The sequence below is a fragment of the Rattus norvegicus genome, chromosome 16 (genome assembly GCF_036323735.1).
Source record: "Rattus norvegicus strain BN/NHsdMcwi chromosome 16, GRCr8, whole genome shotgun sequence".
Taxonomy (NCBI): Eukaryota; Metazoa; Chordata; class Mammalia; order Rodentia; family Muridae; genus Rattus; species Rattus norvegicus.
This window is the reverse complement of record NC_086034.1, coordinates 23,835,678-23,859,491: the sequence shown is the minus strand read 5'-3', so window position 1 is coordinate 23,859,491 and position 23,814 is coordinate 23,835,678. Positions and strand designations below refer to the sequence as shown.

The 23,814-nt window shown below is 41.8% G+C and overlaps 1 protein-coding gene across 1 annotated transcript; it reads left to right on the top strand.

The window, feature by feature from the left end:
• The first annotated feature begins 4,089 nt into the window (after positions 1-4,089).
• Positions 4,090-23,116, top strand: LOC134482353 (uncharacterized). The gene is made up of 2 exons (XM_063275843.1): positions 4,090-8,420; positions 19,334-23,116. Exons 1-2 carry the CDS (start codon positions 8,418-8,420, stop codon positions 23,114-23,116), a joined length of 3,786 nt encoding a protein of 1,261 aa, XP_063131913.1. The 5' UTR covers positions 4,090-8,417.
• The last annotated feature ends 698 nt before the right edge of the window (positions 23,117-23,814 follow it).

Sequence of the window (23,814 nt, the reverse complement as noted above, 5' to 3'; positions counted from 1 at the left end):
ACCTCCAGTTGAACCAGCACCATTTGCTGAAAATGCTATCTTTTTTCCATTGGATGGTTTTGGCTCCTTTGTCAAAAATCAAGTGCCCATAGGTGTGTGGGTTCATTTCTGGGTCTTCAGTTCTGTTCCATTGTTCTATCTGTCTGTCTCTGTACCAATACCATGCAGTTTTTATCACTATTGCTCTGTAATACTGCTTGAGTTCAGGGATAGTGATTCCCCCTGAAGTCCTTTTATTGTTGAGGATTGTTTTAGCTATCCTGGGTTTTTGGTTATTCCAGATGAATTTGCAAATTGTTCTGTCTAACTCTTTGAAGAATTGGATTGTTATTTTGATGGGGATTGCATTGTATCTGTAGATCGCTTTTGGTAAGATGACCATTTTTACTATATTAATCCTGCCAATCCATGAGCATGTGAGATCTTTCCATCTTCTTAGGTCTTCTTCAATTTCTTTCTTCAGAGTCTTGAAGTTCTTATTGTACAGATCTTTTACTTGCTTGGTTAAAGTCACACCGAGGTACCTTATATTATTTGGGTCTATTATGAAGGGTGTTGTTTCCCTAATTTCTTTCTCGGTTGTTTCTCTTTTGTGTAGAGGAAGGCTACTGATTTATTTGAGTTAATTTTATACCCAGCCACTTTACTGAAGTTGTTTATTAGCTTTAGTAGTTCTCTGGTGGAACTTTTGGGATCACTTAAATGTACTATCATATCATCTGCAAATAGTGATATTTTGACTTCTTCTATTCCAATCTGTATCCCTTTGATCTCCTTTTGTTGTCTGATTGCTCTGGCTAGAACTTCAAGAACTATATTGAATAAGTAGGGAGAGAGTGGGCAGCCTTGTCTAGTCCCTGATTTTAGTGGGATTGCTTCAAGTTTCTCTCCATTTAGTTTAATGTTAGCAACTGGTTTGCTGTATATGGCTTTTACTATGTTTAGGTATGGGCCTTGAATTCCTATTCTTTCCAGGACTTTTATCATGAAGTGGTGTTGAATTTTGTCAAATGCTTTCTCAGCATCTAATGAAATGATCATGTGGTTCTGTTCTTTCAGTTTGTTTATATAATGGATCACGTTGATGGTTTTCCGTATACTAAACCATCCCTGCATGCCTGGGATGAAGCCTACTTGATCATGGTGGATGATTGTTTTGATGTGCTCTTGAATTCGGTTTGCCAGAATTTTATTGAGTATTTTTGCGTCGATATTCATAAGGGAAATTGGTCTGAAGTTCTCTTTCTTTGTTGTGTCTTTGTGTGGTTTAGGTATAAGAGTAATTGTGGCTTCGTAGAAGGAATTCGGTAGGGCTCCATCTGTTTCAATTTTGTGGAATAGTTTGGATAATATTGGTATGAGGTCTTCTATGAAGGTTTGATAGAATTCTGCACTAAACCCGTCTGGACCTGGACTCTTTTTGGTTGGGAGACCTTTAATGACTGCTTCTATTTCCTTAGGAGTTATGGGGTTGTTTAACTGGTTTATCTGTTCCTGATTTAACTTCGGTACCTGGTATCTGTCTAGGAAATTGTCCATTTCCTGAAGATTTTCAAATTTTGTTGAATATAGGTTTTTATAGTAAGATCTGATGATTTTTTGAATTTCCTCTGAATCTGTAGTTATGTCTCCCTTTTCATTTCTGATTTTGTTAATTTGGACGCACTCTCTGTGTCCTCTCATTAGTCTGGCTAAGGGTTTATCTATCTTGTTGATTTTCTCAAAGAACCAACTTTTGGTTCTGTTGATTCTTTCTATGGTCCTTTTTGTTTCTACTTGGTTGATTTCAGCTCTGAGTTTGATTATTTCCTGCCTTCTGCTCCTCCTGGGTGTATTTTCTTCTTTTTGTTCTAGAGCTTTTAGGTGTGCTGTCAAGCTGCTGACATATGCTCTTTCCTGTTTCTTTCTGCAGGCACTCAGCGCTATGTGTTTTCCTCTTAGCACAGCTTTCATTGTGTCCCATAAGTTTGAGTATATTGTATCTTCATTTTCATTAAATTCTAAAAAGTTTTTAATTTCTTTCTTTATTTCTTCCTTGACCAGGTTATCATTGAGTAGAGCATTGTTCAATTTCCACGTATATGTGGGCATTCTTCCCTTATTGTTATTGAAGACCAGTTTTAGGCCGTGGTGGTCCGATAGCACGCACGGGATTATTTCTATCTTTCTGTATCTGTTGAGGCCCGTTTTTTGACCAATTATATGGTCAATTTTGGAGAAAGTACCATGAGGAGCTGAGAAGAAGGTATATCCTTTTGCTTTAGGATAGAATGTTCTATAAATATCCGTTAAGTCCATTTGGCTCATGACTTCTCTTAGTCTGTCGACATCACTGTTTAATTTCTATTTCCATGATCTGTCCATTGATGAGAGTGGGGTGTTGAAATCTCCCACTATTATTGTGTGAGGTGCAATGTGTGTTTTGAGCTTTAGTAAGGTTTCTTTTACATATGTAGGTGCCCTTGTATTTGGGGCATAGATATTTAGGATTGAGAGTTCATCTTGGTGGATTTTTCCTTTGATGAATATGAAGTGTCCTTCCTTATCTTTTTTGATGACTTTTAGTTGGAAATTGATTTTATTTGATATTAGAATGGCTACTCCAGCTTGCTTCTTCTGACCATTTGCTTGGAAAGTTGTTTTCCAGCCTTTCACTCTGAGGTAGTGTCTGTCTTTGTCTCTGAGGTGTGTTTCCTGTAGGCAGCAGATTGCAGGGTCCTCGTTGCGTATCCAGTTTGTTAATCTATGTCTTTTTATTGGGGAGTTGAGGCCATTGATATTGAGAGATATTAAGGAATAGTGATTATTGTTTCCCTTTATATTCATATTTGGATGTGAGGTTATGTTTGTGTGCTTTCATTCTCTTTGTTTTGTTGCCAAGACGATTAGTTTCTTGCTTCTTCTAGGGTATAGCTTGCCTCCTTATGTTGGGCTTTACCATTTATTATCCTTTGTAGTGCTGGATTTGTAGAAAGATATTGTGTAAATTTGGTTTTGTCATGGAATATCTTGGTTTCTCCATCAATGTTAATTGAGAGTTTTGCTGGATTCAGTAACCTGGGCTGGCATTTGTGTTCTCTTAGGGTCTGTATGACATCAGTCCAGGATCTTCTGGCCTTCATAGTTTCTGGCGAGAAGTCTGGTGTGATTCTGATAGGTCTCCCTTTATATGTTACTTGACCTTTTTCCCTTACTGCTTTTAATATTCTTTCTTTATTTTGTGCGTTTGGTGTTTTGACAATTATGTGACAGGAGGTGTTTCTTTTCTGGTCCAATCTATTTGGAGTTCTGTAGGCTTCTTGTATGTCTATGGGTATCTGTTTTTTTAGGTTAGGGAAGTTTTCTTCTATGATTTTGTTGAAGATATTTACTGGTCCTTTGAGCTGGGAGTCTTCACTCTCTTCTATACCTATTATCCTTAGGTTTGATCTTCTCATTGAGTCCTGGATTTCCTGTATGTTTTGGACCAGTAGCTTTTTCCGCTTTACATTATCTTTGACAGTTGAGTCAATGATTTCTATGGAATCTTCTGCTCCTGAGACTCTCTCTTCCATCTCTTGTATTCTGTTGGTAAAGCTTGTATCTACAGCTCCTTGTCTCTTCTTTTGGTTTTCTATATCCAGGGTTGTTTCCATGTGTTCTTTCTTGATTGCTTCTATTTCCATTTTTAATTCCTTCAACTGTTTGATTGTGTTTTCCTGGAATTCTTTCAGGGATTTTTGCGATTCCTCTCTGTAGGCTTCTACTTGTTTATTAATGTTTTCCTGTGTTTCCCTAAGTGTGTTCATGTCTTTCTTGAAGTCCTCCAGCATCATGATCAAATATGATTTTGAAACTAGATCTTGCTTTTCTGGTGTGTTTGGATATTCCATGTTTGTTTTGGTGGGAGAATTGGGCTCCGATGATGGCATGTAGTCTTGGTTTCTGTTGCTTGGGTTCCTGCGCTTGCCTCTCGCCATCAGATTATCTCTAGTGTTCCTTTGTTCTGCTATTTCTGACAGTGGCTAGACTGTCCTATAAGCCTGTGTGTCAGGAGTGCTGTAGACCTGTTTTCCTCTCTTTCAGTCAGTTATGGGGACAGAGTGTTCTGCTTTCGGGCGTGTAGTTTTTCCTCTCTACAGGTCTTCAGCTGTTCCTTTGGGCCTGTGTCTTGAGTTCACCAGGCAGCTTTCTTGCAGCAGAATATTTGGTCTTACCTGTGGTCCTGAGGCTCAAGTTCGCTCGTGGGGTGCTGCCCAGGGGCTCTCTGCAGCGGCAGCAACCAGGAAGACCTGTGCCGCCCCTTCCGGGAACTTCAGTGCACCAGGGTTCCAGATGGTCTTTGGCTTTTTCCTCTGGCGTCCGAGATGTGCGTGCAGGCAGCAGTCTCTTCTGGTTTCCCAGGCTTGTCTGCCTCTCTGAAGGTTTAGCTCTCCCTCCCACGGGATTTGGGTGCAGAGAACTGTTTATCCGGTCTGTTTCTTTCAGGTTCCGGCGTTGTCTCAGGCAGGTGTCCTGCCGCTCCTGGGAAAACTGATATTCTTAGCATTCAATGAAAGCAGCCTCCATATGGGCTACTCTGACAGCACCTTTTCCCTGTAGTTCTATTAATTAGCAAAAGATATAGTGATACTTGATTTATATGCTGCAAGACATAATTTCCAGTAAAAAAAAAAAACATTGGCACAGTAGATGGAAGGTTGAAAAACCACATCATTCTCCAGTACACAGCACTGAATGATCCCTTGATTGAGTCTGAATAAGATTAGATTCCAACAGTGGGAGAAGCACCACAGAATTTATCCTTTCAGCAACCTACACCACAGCATCTCTCATACCTACTTTGGAGAGAGCCAGCCAGAGAATAGTGTAGAGGAACCTAAATGACCCTCTTCACATAACCCTGAGGGAAACAGAATTATCATAATGTGGGTGTCTTTTTTTAAAATGTATTTCAGCACTGGAGTTTTGTTTGTGTTGTCGAGGACTGAAAGAGGCCCCACACATGCTGAGCATACGGTCCACCATAGAGACATTTTCTCAGCCCATTTGTTGATAGGACAAAAACTTGCTCTGGTCATGGGCAATGCCAAGGGGTGTGCAGTGGAGTTTTACATACTGTAAAGGAAATGAACTAGGGTTGTTCATTCTCTGAAGCATGTTTCGAGGACAGGCTTTATCCAGAGAGTGAAACTTGAGACACTCTACGGTTTATATATGGAAATATATTTTTAAAATGTTTTATGTGTGATTGCTGCTCTATCTGCAAGTTTCTTTCATGCTTCTCTCTGGAGTAATAATTCATGTTGCATAACTACTAAGGAAGTCTTTCCAGTTGCTCTTGCCATGGCCGGCAATGGAAGTTGATGTTGAACTTCTTTTTGCTGGAAATGAGCTAGGGGTCAATGCTAGATCTGAGGGCCCTTAACATCTTCTTCAGATGATCTCGACTACAGTAACACACTGATCTCTCAAGAGCTTTGTCACACTTGCAGTTGGAAATACTTTGTAAAGGTCTTTGGGTCTCCTATATTTGACTATGCTGCAACGACAGTCACCAGAGACTGTGCTTCCGGGTGGTAGTAATGAATGTTCCCCTACAGTGAAGGAAGTTCAAGTCGACCTTTGTAGCAGCCCCTTTCACTACTGTATGAGATGAGCATGCTCACCTAGAGTGCTGCAAACATCCCTAGTCCAGAGGCAAAAAGCAGCAGTGGCAACATGACGCTGTCCTTTAACCCTTCACTATGGGACAACAGTTCAGGCTAAGATGATAATTTCTGTGTCTGATAGTGATCAGGATCATAGGTAATTTGCACAACAATTTTTATAAGTAGTAACTTTTGATGAAATTTTCTCTTTGTCTTTAAAATATACTAGGAAATGGGAAGAAAGGTTTTTGCATATATTTATTATTTACCAATAATTATTCACTTTAAAGGCTTTTCATAAATGGTGCCAAAGGATATAGGGTCACAAATGTTAGCCTTTGTACTTATTGTCATGTTTCCTATAGTTGTTTTGTGACAAATTTTGCTTCCCTCTTTAGAAGCTGGTAAGAGACTTACAGGAACATCACCATGGTAAGAATGTGTGCATTTTACAATAAATTAATCTGTAAAAAGTATAATGTTCAGAACCTGACATTCTCTTTGCCTCTGTGTACTCCGATTTCAGCTTCTTTATTTCTTCTATAATCACAAGCTGAACAATTATCTCCCACACAGCATGAGTTATGGACAAACATCCTTAGGAAGGGAGATGATTCAGTGGATAAAGTGCTTGCCATGAGTCTGTGAGAATGGAAGTTTGGATTCTCAGAATCCACATGAGGTCTTGAGGATCTCATGTGCATCTGAATCCTGGGGCACTTATGGTGAGGCAGGAGGTGGTGAGAGAGAATCCCCTGAAGTTTACTGGATAGTTTGCCTGGGTTTCTTATTCATGAAGAAGGGATTGAGCCACATAACCAAGGTTGGAAGAATGTTGCATGCTGTTATTCTCAAGGCTCCCTGACAAGCCCTCCTTTGTTGTTCCTAGGTGTGTGAATGTGGATAATGTCAGCTCTACCTCCTCTGTGAAGGTAAAATGCTTCTTTGTGAAATTAATTTTCTTATGAATTTTGTTATAATTCAGCAATAGTGTAACTATCCCAGTTTTATATGGAAAGATTGTTCAAGGGAGTCCACATTGTAGATGTGGAGATTTCTACAAACTGCAAGTGAGCAGTAAGTCCTTGTGGGTAGTGGTGGCCAATAAGAGAATGGACTCAAAAGACATAGTGAGTGGAAGACTGAGCGCAGTCCTCGTACAATAGAAGATGTCTGATGTTTGACAAGTATTGTTTGCAGAAATGAGTACATGTTCGACTGATTTTAAAATGTGACTGTTACTAGACCATAATATTTCTTTTTAAAAAAATTTTTATTAGATATATTTCTTTACTTACTTTTCCAATGTTTTTCCCCTTCCTGGATTCCGGTCCATGAGCCCCCATCCCTTTTCCCTCACCCTCTCCCATATCGGTTTTCCTGGGCCGGAGAGATGGCTCAGTGGTTAAGAGCACTGACTGAAAGAACCAAAAAAAAACCAAAAAAACAAAAAAAAAAAAAAAAAAGAGCACTGATTGCTCTTCCAGAGGTCTTGATGAATCCAATTCCCTGCAACCACATGTTGACTGACGACTATCTATAATGAGATATGATGATCTCTCCTGGTGTGTCTGATGATAGCTACTGTATACTTATATATAATAAGTACTTCTTAGTAAGTCCAGACATTTCTATAATCCATGAATCTCCTAAGTGACTTTACCCTCAGGAAAATGCATGCAATTTTTATCTACCTTTGGACACTGCTATTTTAGGATCCTGTATGAGAGCATCTCCTTGGTTTCTCTATTTCATGTGTATTTACACTAAGGAGAAATTGTGGCTATGTAGCAGTTTGTAATATGTTCATCAAGTTTGTCTTCTGAGAATAGAGCATTTTCTATTTGATTCTATGAGGGTATGTTGAAAGCTCTTCATCTAGAAAAACAACAAGTGTTTTTCCCAATTATCCAGCATTTTTAGATGCAGGGAGTCAATTACTGTATATTTCCATTTAAGTTCTTCTTTATGGATTTTAAAATAATATAAACTTATATTCTTTGTGCCACATTCAAACAGTTAAAATATTGTAGTGCTTTACTTAGATATTTTGATATCCAGTCTGAGGCTGCTTTATTACTGTGAGCTGCTCAAGGTTAAGAAACCTGTTGCTATATAACCTATAGCCCTATAGTGAGGGGCTGTGTGAATGAAGAGTGGCAATTTAATGATTTTTGAATGTGACTCAGTGGACCAATGTGTTTCTATAAAGCAGTTTCACCGGTTCTATGGTATGGACAGTGCTAGCAATTAAATTGCCATTTATTTGTAAATGAAAACTGTGCATTTTGTGATTCCCCACAATGGAAGAGTAAGACTGTTAGAAGGGGCCTCATTAATATTAATAATCATCTTAAACTAGAAGCAGAATAATTGACTGATAATGAATTAAGCTTAGTCTCAACAAGAACAAGGTCAAGTTTGTCAGTTAATGATTTTCTCTTAATCTAGGCTAGCATAAATATTTTAACTTCTTGATGGTATCCTATTAAGTTGTAAATAGGCATATAAGAAGATATTTTATATTTAATAATTTTGATTTTCATGTGTCAATATCCTGTAATTCCTAAAGAACATTGTTGATTTGAAAGCATGCATCCTAAAAGAATAGAGTTAATTTCAAGACCAAATAAAAAGTAAACTCTCTTCTCTGCATTGCAGGGAGAATCGGGAAGAAAATTCCATATAATACCTAAGAAGATCCAAAACATTTTTAGAAAATCTGGAGTTTATGTGTGTTCTCGAGGAGAGCCAGTACCTGATGTATGGAAAGCAAAAAAATCCATAATGGTAATTCCCCTAATTTGAGAAGTAACCTATTTCCTTTTGTGAAGGGGAGTGATGGGTGTTTGTGCCTATGCCTTCCTAGTGCAAATAGTGAACGAGTAGAGAAAGATCAGCCTTGAGCATTCCCTTCACACTCTCCATATCCTCACTCCTTGCCAGTCACTGCATTAGGCAGTGCTTCTCAACCTTCCTAACGCTGTGACCTTTAATACAGTTCCTCATGCTGTGGTGATTCCCAACCATACAACTGTTTTGTTGCTACTGCATCAGTGTCAGATTGATAATATCATCAACTGTAATGTCGTATTGGTATTTTCAGAAGGTCTTTGCCAACCTGTGTGAGACTGTTCTATGCCCTCCTCCAATAGGGTATGACAGACAGGTTGAGAATCACTGTCATAAAATGTAATAATAGTAAATTAGACTATGGAAACAGAAGAAAAAACAGAAAATGAGCATGTTTTTAACTCACTGAGGAGAACTCATAAAAATACAGAAACCAAATAGTACATGCTCCTGGAAATAGGTACAGTAAACATGAAAGCGACCACCATAGTTGTGTTTCATTTACTTTGGATTGACTGACTTTATGTGTGTGAATGTTTTGCGTGTATTCTGTCTGTATACCATGTGCGTGTGCTTCCCACAAAAATCAGAAGAGGTCATTTCATCCTTTGTTCTTGTTGTTCCAGAACTTTGTCAGCCAATATTATGTGTTTTACAAAGCAAAGCCAGGTGTCCTGGAGGAGCAATGAATGTTTTAAACTCCTCAGCCCCTTTTCCAGCACACAGATTTAATATGTTTGATAGGCAAAAAGATTAAAATTATCATCAGGGGAAATAAGAAGTCAGTCTTCTGATATTTCTTAACTTCCTGGACAGGACCTCAGCATTCTGGTTTTACCCATTGAAGTCCAAAGTACTTATAGGCAGGGTGCCCACAACAGGTGGCTGGGTATGTTGGTGTACACAGTTAATTCACGAACTCATAAAGCAGGCAGGGTGGTCCCTGTCAGTTCAAGGACGTCCTGTTCTTAATTTATTTGGGGAGTAGGAGAATGTAAGTTGAATTGTGGGTATCAAAAGATAACTTGTATGAATCAATCTTTCCCTTCCTCTGTTTCCAGTCTCAGTTATCAAATTCAAGTTATCAGTCAGGCTGCCAAGTAGGTTTATCACATTTGTAGCATGATTTACACTTTGGTTAGCCTTAACAGACAGACAGTAGATAAACTCTGCATGTGTGTGTGTGTGTGGGGGGGGGTTATTTAACATTAACACAAATGCTAAGCAGTGCATGGGAGGATCAGACAAAGAGATGGGAGTTCATGTGATTGAACACTTGGCCACTGATGGGAGATTGTTTAACTTTCGGGGTCTGGCCTTGCTAGCAGAAGGTTTTCAGTGGTAGATTTTAATGGCTATGACTACTTGTGGTACCAGTACTGTGTTATCTGCTTCCCGGTCTACCAGCATGTGAGAACCAACAATGTACTGCCAAAAGTCAGGCCTCCCTGTTCCTTCCTTGAAATAAGTGACTGGTTTTCCCCATCAGATATTTTGTCACAGAAAGTACAGAAACAAATTCAAAAGTAACAGCCATCTTTCCTGTTTAAATCCCCTTTCAGAAGTTACAAAGCAAGCAGAAGGGTGTGTCTGCTGATCTTACACACACTACTTACTCCTTACTCCACTGCATACTGTCAACACGTAGCTAACTACCTTCCTCTAGACCTCTAATTTCATCATTAGGAAAGAGGAAGTTCAGATATAATTATTACACATAATGGAATCATTAGAAACTGTAAATTTATAGAAACCAAACTCAAATGCTCTTCGTTTATGCCTAGATCAATTTGGTTTCCAATTAACTACTACAGGTGATGAACCTGAGTAATTTTTATTCTAGGAAGAACTTAGCAAAGACATAGAACTCAGGTACTTTAATAAACAGAAATTCACTCGGCAATCACCTTCTATTGCAGTGAAAAGTCATTAGAATTTTCTAAACTAAAATTTCCAATGCAAACACATTTTATCCTAACTAGAATTTTATGATGCTATGGAATGTACAAATAATGGTGATGAATATAGTAACTAAATTTTATATGCCCATGATTAGAATACAATCCACAATATCATTACAGCAGTGGGATCTTACAGAGACAACTAAGACAAAGGTAGTTTCCATTCTTCCAAGGAATAAATGTCACTGAAGTAAAACTAAACATCATTTCTGATGTTAAATTTGAATAAAACCAAACGAACACAAGACTTCCCACAAGACTACATGGGAAATGCAGTGTAATGAGTATAAAATAAAAAAATGAAAGACCTTAGCTAGTTAATACCAGTTCTCTACCCCATGCTAGCGGAATACCAGGTATAAGTCATTATAAACAAGTACAGCCAGCAGGATTTACAATGACACAGGCACATTTCAAAGGTGATGCCTAGTTTGGCTGAAAGAAAAAGATCACATGAATGAGAAATTCACACTTACTACATTTCATTTTTATTCTAAACGGCTATACACCAATCTTTCTCCTTTTATTTTAAAAGCAGTAAATATATATACATATATATACATATATACATATACTTGCATATATATGCATGTATACACATCTTCTCACGTACACATATGTAGTTAGAAATACATACATGCGTATAAGTGCACACACATGTGTATATGCATATTTGCCAGCCAGATGGTTCAATGGGGTAGTGATAAGTAGTCTGGTAACACATTGCATATGAAAACATGACTATGTGTGTAACATACCCCATGGTTTGCTATATTCAAGTCTGTCTTTCTCAGGAAATCCAAGGAACTTAAATTCTCTCATGATCCATTTTAATAGTGTGAACACTAAGAGGAAATGCATGCTTCTTCAACATTATTCTTTGATCAACAGTCCTCCTTCACCTGTTCTGTTGAATCTTCTCTGTGATATATTGCTTGTTGATGCAGAGAATGTTTGACGTGTCAGTTTTGCAAGTAAGAAACGTAAATCATCCTCAAACCTGGCACTGAAAGTCAAAAGTAGACTGCCATGTTATGGGTTTCCCTGAGTTGTAAGGAAGAACAAACATGTGAAGATCTTATTTCTTATGCAGTATGAGTCAATGAGGCTTCCCATTTACAATGCAGCATCAAACCCATTCACAAGCCCAACTTCCTGAATTCATCTATTTAAATCAACGAGTGTTCCGGGCATCCTATCTAAGCTAGCTTTATGGAATTTGATAACACATTTTGTGACCAAATCCCCTGGGTAACACCACTTCACAGCTTTGAATGAATCCTTCAGACTCTGTTAAATACACTCTTATTGTAACTAGCTGATGCTTATGTTAGTCACTTTCTATAGTTGTAAAAAATATCATGGGAAAGAAAATGTTTAGAAGAAAGAGATGGTGTGAAGTGGGTCTCTTGGTTAAATTGGATACAGAAATCACCATCATGATTCAGGCAGACAAGCATGACGATGAAGCAGCAGCTGAGAGATCACATCTTGACCTACACAGGAAAGAGAGAACTTAGTGGAAATGACACCAGTCTATTGAAATCTTTTTTTTTATTAACTTGAGTATTTCTTATTTACATTTCGAATGTTATTCCCTTTCCTGGTTTCTAGGCCAACATCCCCCTAATCCCTCCCCCTCCCCTTCTCTATGGGTGTTCCCCTCCCCATCCTCCCCCCATTGCTGCCCTCCCCCCAACAATCACGTTCACTGGGGGTTCAGTCTTAGCAGGACCAAGGGCTTCCCCTTCCACTGGTGATCTTACTAGAATATTATTGCTACCTATGAGGTCAGAGTCCAGAGTCCAGGGTCAGTCCATGTATAGTCTTTAGGTAGTGGCTTAGTCCCTGGAAGCTCTGGTTGCTTGGCATTGTTGTTCATAAGGGGTCTCGAGCTCCTTCGAGCTCTTCGAGTTCTTTCTCTGATTCCTTCAACGGGGGTCCCGTTCTCAGTTCAGTGGTTTGCTGCTGGCATTCGGCTATGTATTTGCTGTATTCTGGCTGTGTCTCTCAGGAGAGATCTACATCCGTATCCTGACGGCATGCACTTCATCGCTTTATCCATATTGTCTAATTGGGTGGCTGTATATGATTGGGCCACATGTGGGGCAGGCTCTGAATGGGTGTTCCTTCTGTGTCTGTTTTAATCTTTGCCGCTCTATTCCCTGCCAAGGGTATTCTTGTTCCCCTTTTAAAGAAGGAGTGAAGCATTCACATTTTGATCATCCGTCTTGAGTTTCATTTGTTCTATGCATCTAGGGTAATTCAAGCATTTGGGCTAATAGCCACTTATCAATGAGTGCATACCATGTGTGTTTTTCTGTGATTGGGTTGCCTCACTCAGGATGATATTTTCCAGTTGCAGCCATTTGCCTACGAATTTCATAAAGTCATTGTTTTTGATAGATGAGTAATATTCCATTGTGTAGATGTACCATATTTTCTGTATCCATTCCTCTGTTGAAGGGCATCTGGGTTCTTTCCAGCTTCTGGCTATTATAAATAAGGCTGCTATGAACATAGTGGAGCACGTGTCTTTTTTATATGTCGGGGCAACTTTTGGGTATGTGACCAAGAGAGGTATAGCTGGATCCTCAGGCAGTTCAATGTCCAATTTTCTGAGGAACCTCCAGACTGATTTCCAGAATGGTTGCACCAGTCTGCTTTCCCACCAACAATGGAGGAGTGTTCCTCTTTCTCCACATCCTCGCCAGCATTTGCTGTCACCTGAGTTTTTGATCTTACCCATTCTCACTGGTGTGAGGTGAAATCTCAGGGTTGTTTTGATTTGCATTTCCATTATGACTAAAGATGTTGAACATTACTTTACGTGTTTCTCAGCCATTTCGCCTTCCTCAGCTGTGAATTCTTTGTTTAGCTCTGAACCCCAATTTTTAATAGGGTTATTTGTCTCGCTGCGGTCTAACTTCTTGAGTTCTTTGTATATTTTGGATGTAAGGCCTCTATCTGTTGTAGGATTGGTAAAGATCTTTTCCCAATCTGTTGGTGGCCGTTTTGTCCTACCCACAGTGTCCTTTGCCTTACAGAAGCTTTGCAGTTTTATGAGATCCCATTTGTCGATTCTTGATCTTAGAGCATAAGCCATTGGTGTTTTGTTCAGGAAATTTTTTCCAGTGCCCATGTGTTCCAGATGCTTTCCTAGTTTTTCTTCTATTAGTTTGAGTGTATCTGGTTTGATGTGGAGGTCCTTTATACACTTGGACTTAAGCTTTGTACAGGGTGATAAGCATGGATCGATCTGCATTCTTCTACATGTTGACCTCCAGTTGAACCAGCACCATTTGCTGAAAATGCTATCTTTTTTCCATTGGATGGTTTTGGCTCCTTTGTCAAAAATCAAGTGCCCATAGGTGTGTGGGTTCATTTCTGGGTCTTCAATTCTGTTTCATTTGTCTATCTGTCTGTCTCTGTTCCAATACCATGCAGTTTTTATCATTATTGCTCTGTAATAGTGCTTGAGTTCAGGGATAGTGATTCCTCCTGAAGTCCTTTTATTGTTGAGGATAGTTTTAGCTATCTTGGGCTTTTTGTTGATGAATTTGCAAATTGTTCTTTCTAACTCTTTGAAGAACTGGATTGGTATTTTGATGGGGATTGCATTGAATCTGTAGATTGCTTTTGGTAAGATGGCCATTTTTACTATATTAATCCTGCCAATCCATGAGCATGGAAGATCTTTCCATCTTCTGAGGTCTTCTTCAATTTCTTTCTTCAGAATCTTGAAGTTCTTATTGTACAGATCTTTTACTTGCTTGGATAAAGTCACACCGAGGTACTTTATATTATTTGGATCTATTATGAAGGGTGTTATTTCCCTAATTTCTTTCTCAGCTTTTTCTCTTTTGTGTAGAGGAAGGCTACTGATTTATTTGAGTTAATTTTATACCCAACCACTTTGCTGAAGTTGTTTATCAGCTTTTGTAGTTCGTTTTGGGATCACTTAAATGTACTATCATATCATCTGCAAATAGTGATATTTTGACTTCTTCTTTTCCCATCTGTATCCCCTTGACCTCCATTTGTTGTCTGATTGCTCTGGCTAGAACTTCAAGAACTATATTGAATAAGTAGGGAGAGAGTGGGCAGCCTTGTCTAGTCCCTGATTTTAGTGGGATTGCTTCAAGTTTCTCTCCATATTGTTTAATGTTAGCAACTGGTTTGCTGTATATGGCTTTTACTATGTTTAGGTATGGGCCTTGGATTCCTATTCTTTCCAGGACTTTTATCATGAAGTGGTGTTGAATTTTGTCAAATGCTTTCTCAGCATCTAATGAAATGATTATGTGGTTCTGTTCTTTCAGTTTGTTTATATAATGGATCACGTTGATGGTTTTCCGTATATTAAACAATCCCTGCATGCCTGGGATGAAGCCTACTTGATCATGGTGGATGATTGTTTTGATGTGCTCTTGGATTTGGTTTGCCAGATATTTATTGAGTATTCTTGCGTCGATATTCATAAGGGAAATTGTTCTGAGGTTATCTTTCTTTGTTGGGTCTTTGTGTGGTTTAGGTATAAGAGTAATTGTGGCTTCATAGAAGGAATTCGGTAGTGCTCCATTTGTTTCATTTTTGTGGAATAGTTTGGATAATATTGGTATGAGGTCTTCTATGAAGGTCTGATAGAATTCTGCACTGAATCCGTCTGGACCTGGGCCCTTTTTGGTTGGGAGACCTTTAATGACTGCTTCTATTTCCTTAGGAGTTATGGGGTTGTTTAACTGGTTTATCTGTTCCTGATTTAACTTTGGTACCTGGTATCTGTCTAGGAAATTGTCCATTTCCTGCAGATTTTCAAGTTTTGTTGAATGCAGGCTTTTATACTAAGATCTGATGATTTTTTGAATTTCGTCTGAATCTGTAGTTATGTCTCCCTTTTCATTTCTGATTTTGTTAATTTGGACACACTCTCTGTGTCCTCTAGTTAGTCTGGCTAACGGTTTATCTATCTTGTTGATTTTCTCAAAGAACCAACTTTTGGTTCTGTTGATTCTTTCTATGTTCCTTTTTGTTTGTACTTGGTTGATTTCAGCTCTGAGTTTGATTATTTCCTGCATTCTACTCCTCCTGGGTGTGTTTGCTTCTTTTTGTTCTAGAGCGTTTAGGGGTGTTGTCAAGCTGCTGACATATGCTCTTTCCTGTTTTTTTCTTCAGGCACTCAGCGTTATGAGTTTCCTCATAGCACAGCTTTCATTGTGTCCCATAAGTTTGGGTATGTTGTACCTTCGTTTTCATTAAATTCTAAGCAATCTTTAATTTCTTTCTTTATTTCTTCCTTGACCTGGTTATCTTTGAATAGAGCATTGTTTTATTTCCACGTATATGTGGACATTCTTCCATTATTGTTATTGAAGACCAACATTAGGCCATGGTGGTCTGATAAGATGCATGGGATTATTTCTATCTTTCTGTACATGTTGAGGCCCGTTTTTTGACCAATTATATGGTCAATTTTGGAGAAAGTACCATGAGGAGCTGAGAAGAAGGTATATCCTTTTGCTTTAGGATAGAATGTTCTATAAATATCCGTTAAGTCCATTTGGCTCATGAATTCTCTTAATCTGTCTAGGTCTCTGTTTAATTTCTTTTTCCATGATCTGTCCATTGATGAGAGTGGGGTGTTGAAATCTCCTACTATCATTGTGTGAGGTGCAATGTGTGTTTTGAGCTTTAGTAAGGTTTCTTTTATGTATGTAGGTGCCCTTGTATTTGGGGCATAGATATTTAGGATTGAGAGTTCATCTTGGTGGATTTTTCCTTTGATGAATATAAAGTGTCCTTCCTTATCTTTTTTGATGACTTTTGGTTGAAAATTGATTTTATTTGACATTAGAATGGCTACTCCAGCTTGCTTCTTCTGACCATTTGTTTGGAAAGTTGTTTTCCAGCCTTTCACTCTGAGGTAGTGTCTGTCTTTGTCTCTGAGGTGTGTTTCCTGTAGGCAGCAGAATGCAGGGTCCTCGTTGCGTATCCAGTTTGTTAATCTATGTCTTTTCATTGGGGAGTTGAGGCCATTGATGTTGAGAGATATTAAGGAATAGTGATTATTGCTTCCTGTTATATTCATATTTGGATATGAGGTTATGTTTGTGCGCTTTTCTTCTCTTTGTTTTGTTGCCAAGACGATTAGTTTCTTGCTTCGTCTAGGGTATCTCTTGCCTCCTTATGTTGGGCTTTACCATTTATTATCCTTTGTAGTGCTGGATTTGTAGAAAGATAGTGTGTAAATTTGGTTTTGTCCTGGAATATGTTGGTTTCTTCATCTATGTTAATTGAGAGTTTTGCAGGATGCAGTAACCTGGGCTGGCATTTGTGTTCTCTTAGGTTCTGTATGACATCTGTCCAGGATCTTCTGGATTTTATAGTTTCTGGCAAAAAGTCTGTGTGATTCTGATAGGTCTGCCTTTATGTTACTTGATCTTTTTCCCTTACTGCTTTTAATATTCTTTCTTTATTTTGTGCGTTTGGTGTTTTGACTATTATGTGACGGGAGCTGTTTCTTTTCTGGTCCAATCTATTTGGAGTTCTGTAGGCTTCTTGTATGCTTATGGGTATCTCTTTCTTTAGGTTAGGGAAGATTTCTTCTATGATTTTTTTGAAGATATTTACTGGTCCTTTGAGCTGGGAGTCTTCACTCTCTTCTATACCTATTATCCTTAGGTTTCATCTTCTCATTGAGTCCTGGATTTCCTGTATGTTTTGGACCAGTAGCTTTTTCCGCTTTACATTATCTTTGACTGTTGAGTCGATGATTTCTATGGAATCTTCTGCTCCTGAGATTCTCTCTTCCATATCTTGTATTCTGCTGGTGAAGCTCGTATCTACAGCTCCTTGTCTCTTCTTTAGGTTTTGTATTTCCAGGGTTGTTTCCATGTATTCTTTCTTGATTGCTTCTATTTCCATTTTCAATTCCTTCAACTGTTTGATTGTGTTTTCCTGGAATTCTTTCAGGGATTTTTGTGACTCCTCTCTATGGGCTTCTACTTGTTTATTTATGTTTTCCTGGAATTCTTTCAGGGATTTTTGCGATTCCTCTCTGTCGGCTTCTACTTGTTCTCTAAGGGAGTTATTCACGTCTTTCTGGAAGTTCTCCAGCATCATGATCAAATATGATTTTGAAACTAGATCTTGCTTTTCTTGTGTGTTTGGATATTTTGTGTTTGCTTTGGTGGGAGAATTGGGCTCCGATGATGCCATGTAGTCTTGGTTTCTGTTGCTTGGGTTCCTGTGCTTGCCTCTCGCCATCAGATTATCTCTAGTGTTACTTTGTTCTGCTATTTCTGACAGTGGCTAGACTGTCCTATATGCCTGTTTTTCAGGAGTGCTGTAGACCTGTTTTCCTGTTTTCTTTCAGCCAGTTATGGGAACAGAGTGTTCTGCTTTGGGGCGTGTAGTTTTTCCTATCTACAGGTCTTCAGCTGTTCCTGTGGGCCTGTGCCCTGAATTCACCAGGCAGGTCACTTGGAGCAGAAAAGTTGGTCTTACCTGTGATCCGGAGGCTCAAGGTTGCTCATGGGGTGTTGCTTATGAGCTCTCCGCGGCGGCAGCCACCAGGAAGTTCTGAGCCGCCCTTTCTGGGAGCTTCTGTGCACCAGGGTTCCAGATGGCGTTTGGTGTTTTCCTTTGGAGTCAGTAATGTGTGCAGAGTGCAGTCTCTTCTGGTTTCCCAGGCATGTCTGCCTCTCTGAAGGTTTAGCTCTCCCTCCCACGTGATTTGGGTGTAGAGAACTGTTTATATGGTCAGTCCCTTCAGGTTCTGGCGGTGTCTCAGATGCCAAAAGAAAGCACTGTTGTTCTACTCTGTTTCCAGCTCTGTCTCTCTATTGAAATCTTAAACCTCATCCTGGCAACAGTTTTACTACAAAACAGCCCCACCACCTACTCCTTTTGAAAATAATTCAGCGCTCTGCACAGCAAGCATAATGTGAGCCTATGGGGCTGTTGACATTCAAGCCACCACAGAGGTGCTGGATGAGGTCTTAATATACATCCTGTAAGTGTAGCAATAGTCATGATGTTACAGAATAGTTGACGATACTGTGCCCTCCTCCCAGATTGCGTTGTTTACTTATAAACAAATTTCTACTAATTGCTGTGGTTCAGCCTTTGCACAGACCTTTAATCTCTCAAACTGGAATGTAGACATTTCCTTAGTACCCACCCTTAATGCTAAGTAATCAATGTAACCTTAGTTTATAGAATGAAGCACCTCGTTTAAAAATGATGCTTAATTGCATGAAAGAGAAGGTGATTATCCAGAGAAAGATTTGGTATAAAGAATATTCCCAACTCTCTCACGAAAGAATAAGAAAAGTGGCTACTTGAGGGGTAGGGCAGCAGAAAGTACAAAAAGACGGAGAGAGAGAGAGAGAGAGAGAGAGAGAGAGAGAGAGAGAGAGAGAGAGAGAGGAGGGAAGGAGGGGCGGAGGGAGGGAGGTGGCCTTTTTACTTGGAGAGTTTCAGTGCAGAATGAACCATAGAATATGAAGGAAAGAGAATATTACAAAATCACTATTTAGAGGAAGAGCAGAGCAAAACATCAGAGGCCAAGAGTCACATTTTGTCCTTTCTATTTATATATTTCCATCTTACAAGGAAAAATGACTTCAGGTAGCAAAGAGCAGAAGAAATCTAAGTATAAACCTAAAGAGATCCACAGTAAAGACTTTGAAAAACTCTGGGCCAATTACTCAAGCAGACAGGAAGCAGACTTCACTGAATGTCACTGAATGTAGTGCTAACTTTCGACAGAATACACAAATAGTTTGGGGACTATGAATCCAGGTTCTGACATTATCAGAAGGGTGATAGAATGAATAAAATCAGTAAATTTTCAATCAAAAGTATCACTGCTAATTTTCGTTTTAGGATGAAAAATATAAAACAGATAATTTCTATGCTGTGTCTTCTGAGCATAGAAATTCTATTCCTAAGGCTACTACTGATCGTGAAGCTTCCACCTCTACTGCTGACAGCCTGGATGCTGCCGAGCCTGACCCAACAAATTCTACAAATGCTACTGACTGTCTGGCTGCTCTTGAGCGTGAGCTGACTAATTCCAACAACACTGCTGACTGTCTGGCTGACCTTGAGCCTGATCCGACGATTTCTACCAATGCCGCTGACTTTCAGGCTGCTGTTGCACCAGAGCCAACTATGTCCACCCACCCTGCTAACTGTCTGCCTGATGTGGAACCAGAGCCAACTATGTCCACCCACCCTGCTGACACTCTGGCTGCTCTTGAGCCTGAGCTGACTACTTTCAACAACACTGCTGACTGTCTGGCTGACCTTGAGCCTGAGCCAAACATGTCCACCCACCCTGCTGACAGTCTGCCTGATGTGGAACCAGAGCCAACTATGTCCAATCACCCTGCTGACACTCTGGCTGCTCTTGAGCCTGAACTGACTAATTCCAACAACACTGCTGACTGTCTGGCTGACCTTGAGCCTGATCCGACGATTTCTACCAATGCCGCTGACTTTCAGGCTGCTGTTGCACGAGAGCCTGCTATGTCCACCAACCCTGCTGACAGTATGGCAGCTGTTGAGCCTGAGCCGACTATGTCCACCCACCCTGCTGACATTCTGACTGCTGATGAGCCTGAACATAATAATTCTACCAAAGCTGCTGACTGTCGGGCTGACCTTGAGCCTGAGCCAAACAGGTCCACCCACCCTGCTGACAGTCTGCCTGATGTGGAACCAGAGCCAACTATGTCCACCCACCCTGCTGACACTCTGGCTGCTCTTGAGCCTGAGCTGACCAATTTCAACAACACTGCTGACTGGCTGGCTGACCTTGAGCCTGATCCGACTATTTCTACCAATGCCGCTGACTTTCAGGCTGCTGTTGCACCAGAGCCCGCTATGTCCACCCACCCTGCTGACACTCTGGCTGCTCTTGAGCCTGAGCTGACTAATTTCAACAACACTGCTGACTGTCTGGCTGACTTTGAGCCTGATCCGACTATTTCTACCAATGCCGCTGACTGTCGGGCTGCTGTTGCACCAGAGCCCGCTATGTCCACCAACCCTGCTGACAGTATGGCAGCTGTTGAGCCTGAGCCGACTATGTCCACCCACCCTGCTGACATTCTGACTGCTGACGAGCCTGCACATAATACTTCTACCAAAGCTGCTGACTGTCGGGCTGACCTTGAGCCTGAGCCAAACATGTCCACCCACCCTGCTGACAGTCTGCCTGATGTGGAACCAGAGCCAACTATGTCCACCCACCCTGCTGACACTCTGGCTGCTCTTGAGCCTGAGCTGACCAATTTCAACAACACTGCTGACTGGCTGGCTGACCTTGAGCCTGATCCGAGTATTTCTACCAATGCCGCTGACTTTCAGGCTGCTGTTGTACCAGAGCCAACTATGTCCACCTACCCTGCTGACTGTCTGCCAGATGTGGAACCAGAGCCAACTATGTCTACCCACCCTGCTGACACTCTGGCTGCTCTTGAGCCTGAGCTGACTAATTTCAACAACACTGCTGACTGTCTGGCTGACCTTGAGCCTGATCCGACTATTTCTACCAATGCCGCTGACTGTCGGGCTGCTGTTGCACCAGAGCCCGCTATGTCCACCAACCCTGCTGACAGTATGGCAGCTGTTGAGCCTGAGCCGACTATGTCCACCCACCCTGCTGACATTCTGACTGCTGATGAGCCTGAACATAATAATTCTACCAAAGCTGCTGACTGTCGGGCTGACCTTGAGCCTGAGCCAAACAGGTCCACCCACCCTGCTGACAGTCTGCCTGATGTGGAACCAGAGCCAACTATGTCCACCCACCCTGCTGACACTCTGGCTGCTCTTGAGCCTGAGCTGACCAATTTCAACAACACTGCTGACTGGCTGGCTGACCTTGAGCCTGATCCGACTATTTCTACCAATGCCGCTGACTTTCAGGCTGCTGTTGCACCAGAGCCCGCTATGTCCACCCACCCTGCTGACACTCTGGCTGCTCTTGAGCCTGAGCTGACTAATTTCAACAACACTGCTGACTGTCTGGCTGACTTTGAGCCTGATCCGACTATTTCTACCAATGCCGCTGACTGTCGGGCTGCTGTTGCACCAGAGCCCGCTATGTCCACCAACCTTGCTGACAGTATGGCAGCTGTTGAGCCTGAGCCGACTATGTCCACCCACCCTGCTGACATTCTGACTGCTGACGAGCCTGCACATAATACTTCTACCAAAGCTGCTGACTGTCGGGCTGACCTTGAGCCTGAGCCAAACATGTCCACCCACCCTGCTGACAGTCTGCCTGATGTGGAACCAGAGCCAACTATGTCCACCCACCCTGCTGACACTCTGGCTGCTCTTGAGCCTGAGCTGACCAATTTCAACAACACTGCTGACTGGCTGGCTGACCTTGAGCCTGATCCGAGTATTTCTACCAATGCCGCTGACTTTCAGGCTGCTGTTGTACCAGAGCCAACTATGTCCACCTACCCTGCTGACTGTCTGCCAGATGTGGAACCAGAGCCAACTATGTCCACCCACCCTGCTGACACTCTGGCTGCTCTTGAGCCTGAGCTGACTAATTTCAACAACACTGCTGACTGTCTGGCTGACCTTGAGCCTGATCCGACTATTTCTACCAATGCCGCTGACTGTCGGGCTGCTGTTGCACCAGAGCCCGCTATGTCCACCAACCCTGCTGACAGTATGGCAGCTGTTGAGCCTGAGCCGACTATGTCCACCCACCCTGCTGACATTCTGACTGCTGACGAGCCTGCACATAATACTTCTACCAAAGCTGCTGACTGTCGGGCTGACCTTGAGCCTGAGCCAAACATGTCCACCCACCCTGCTGACAGTCTGCCTGATGTGGAACCAGAGCCAACTATGTCCACCCACCCTGCTGACACTCTGGCTGCTCTTGAGCCTGAGCTGACCAATTTCAACAACACTGCTGACTGGCTGGCTGACCTTGAGCCTGATCCGAGTATTTCTACCAATGCCGCTGACTTTCAGGCTGCTGTTGCACCAGAGCCAACTATGTCCACCTACCCTGCTGACTGTCTGCCAGATGTGGAACCAGAGCCAACTATGTCCACCCACCCTGCTGACACTCTGGCTGCTCTTGAGCCTGAGCTGACTAATTTCAACAACACTGCTGACTGTCTGGCTGACCTTGAGCCTGATCCGACTATTTCTACCAATGCCGCTGACTGTCGGGCTGCTGTTGCACCAGAGCCCGCTATGTCCACCAACCCTGCTGACAGTATGGCAGCTGTTGAGCCTGAGCCGACTATGTCCACCCACCCTGCTGACATTCTGACTGCTGACGAGCCTGCACATAATACTTCTACCAAAGCTGCTGACTGTCTGGCTGACCTTGAGCCTGAGCCAAACATGTCCACCCACCCTGCTGACAGTCTGCCTGATGTGGAACCAGAGCCAACTATGTCCAATCACCCTGCTGACACACTGGCTGCTCTTGAGCCTGAGTCGACTAAATCCTCCAATGCTGCTGACTGTCTGGCCTATGTTGAGCCAGAGCCAGCTATGTCCACCCACCATGCCGACAGTCTGGCTGCTCTTGAGCATGAGCTGTCTCATGCCAAAAAAGATGCTGACTGTCTGGCTTCTCTCAAGGCTGAGCCAACCATGTCCACCCAGCCTGCTGACAGTTAAGCAGCTGTTGAGCCTGAGCCTACAATTTCCATCAGAGCTGCTGATTGTCTGGCTAATGTTCTGCCTGAGCTAACTATGTCAACCCACCCTGCTGGCTGTCTGGACTCTGTTCAGCTTGAGTCATCTATGTCCACACACCCAGCTGATAATATGGCTACTGATGAGCTTGAGACTACAAATTCGACGAACGCTGCTTACTGTCTGGCTGCTCTTGAGCCTGAGTCGACTAAATCCTCCAATGCTGCTGACTGTCTGGCCTATGTTGAGTCAGAGCCAGGTATGTCCACCCACCGTGCCGACAGTCTGGCTGCTCTTGAGCATGAGCTGTCTCATGCCAACAAAGCTGCTGACTGTCTGCCTTCTCTCAAGGCTGAGCCAACCATGTCCACCCAGCCTGCTGACAGTTCGGCAGCTGTTGAGCCTGAGCCTACAATTTCCATCAGAGCTGCTGATTGTCTGGCTAATGTTCTGCCTGAGCTAACTATGTCAACCCACCCTGCTGGCTGTCTGGACTCTGTTCAGCTTGAGTCATCTATGTCCACACACCCAGCTGATAATATGGTTACTGATGAGCTTGAGACTACAAATTCGACGAACGCTGCTTACTGTCTGGCTGCTCTTGAGCCTGAGTCGACTAAATCCTCCAATGCTGCTGACTGTCTGGCCTATGTTGAGCCAGAGCCAGGTATGTCCACCCA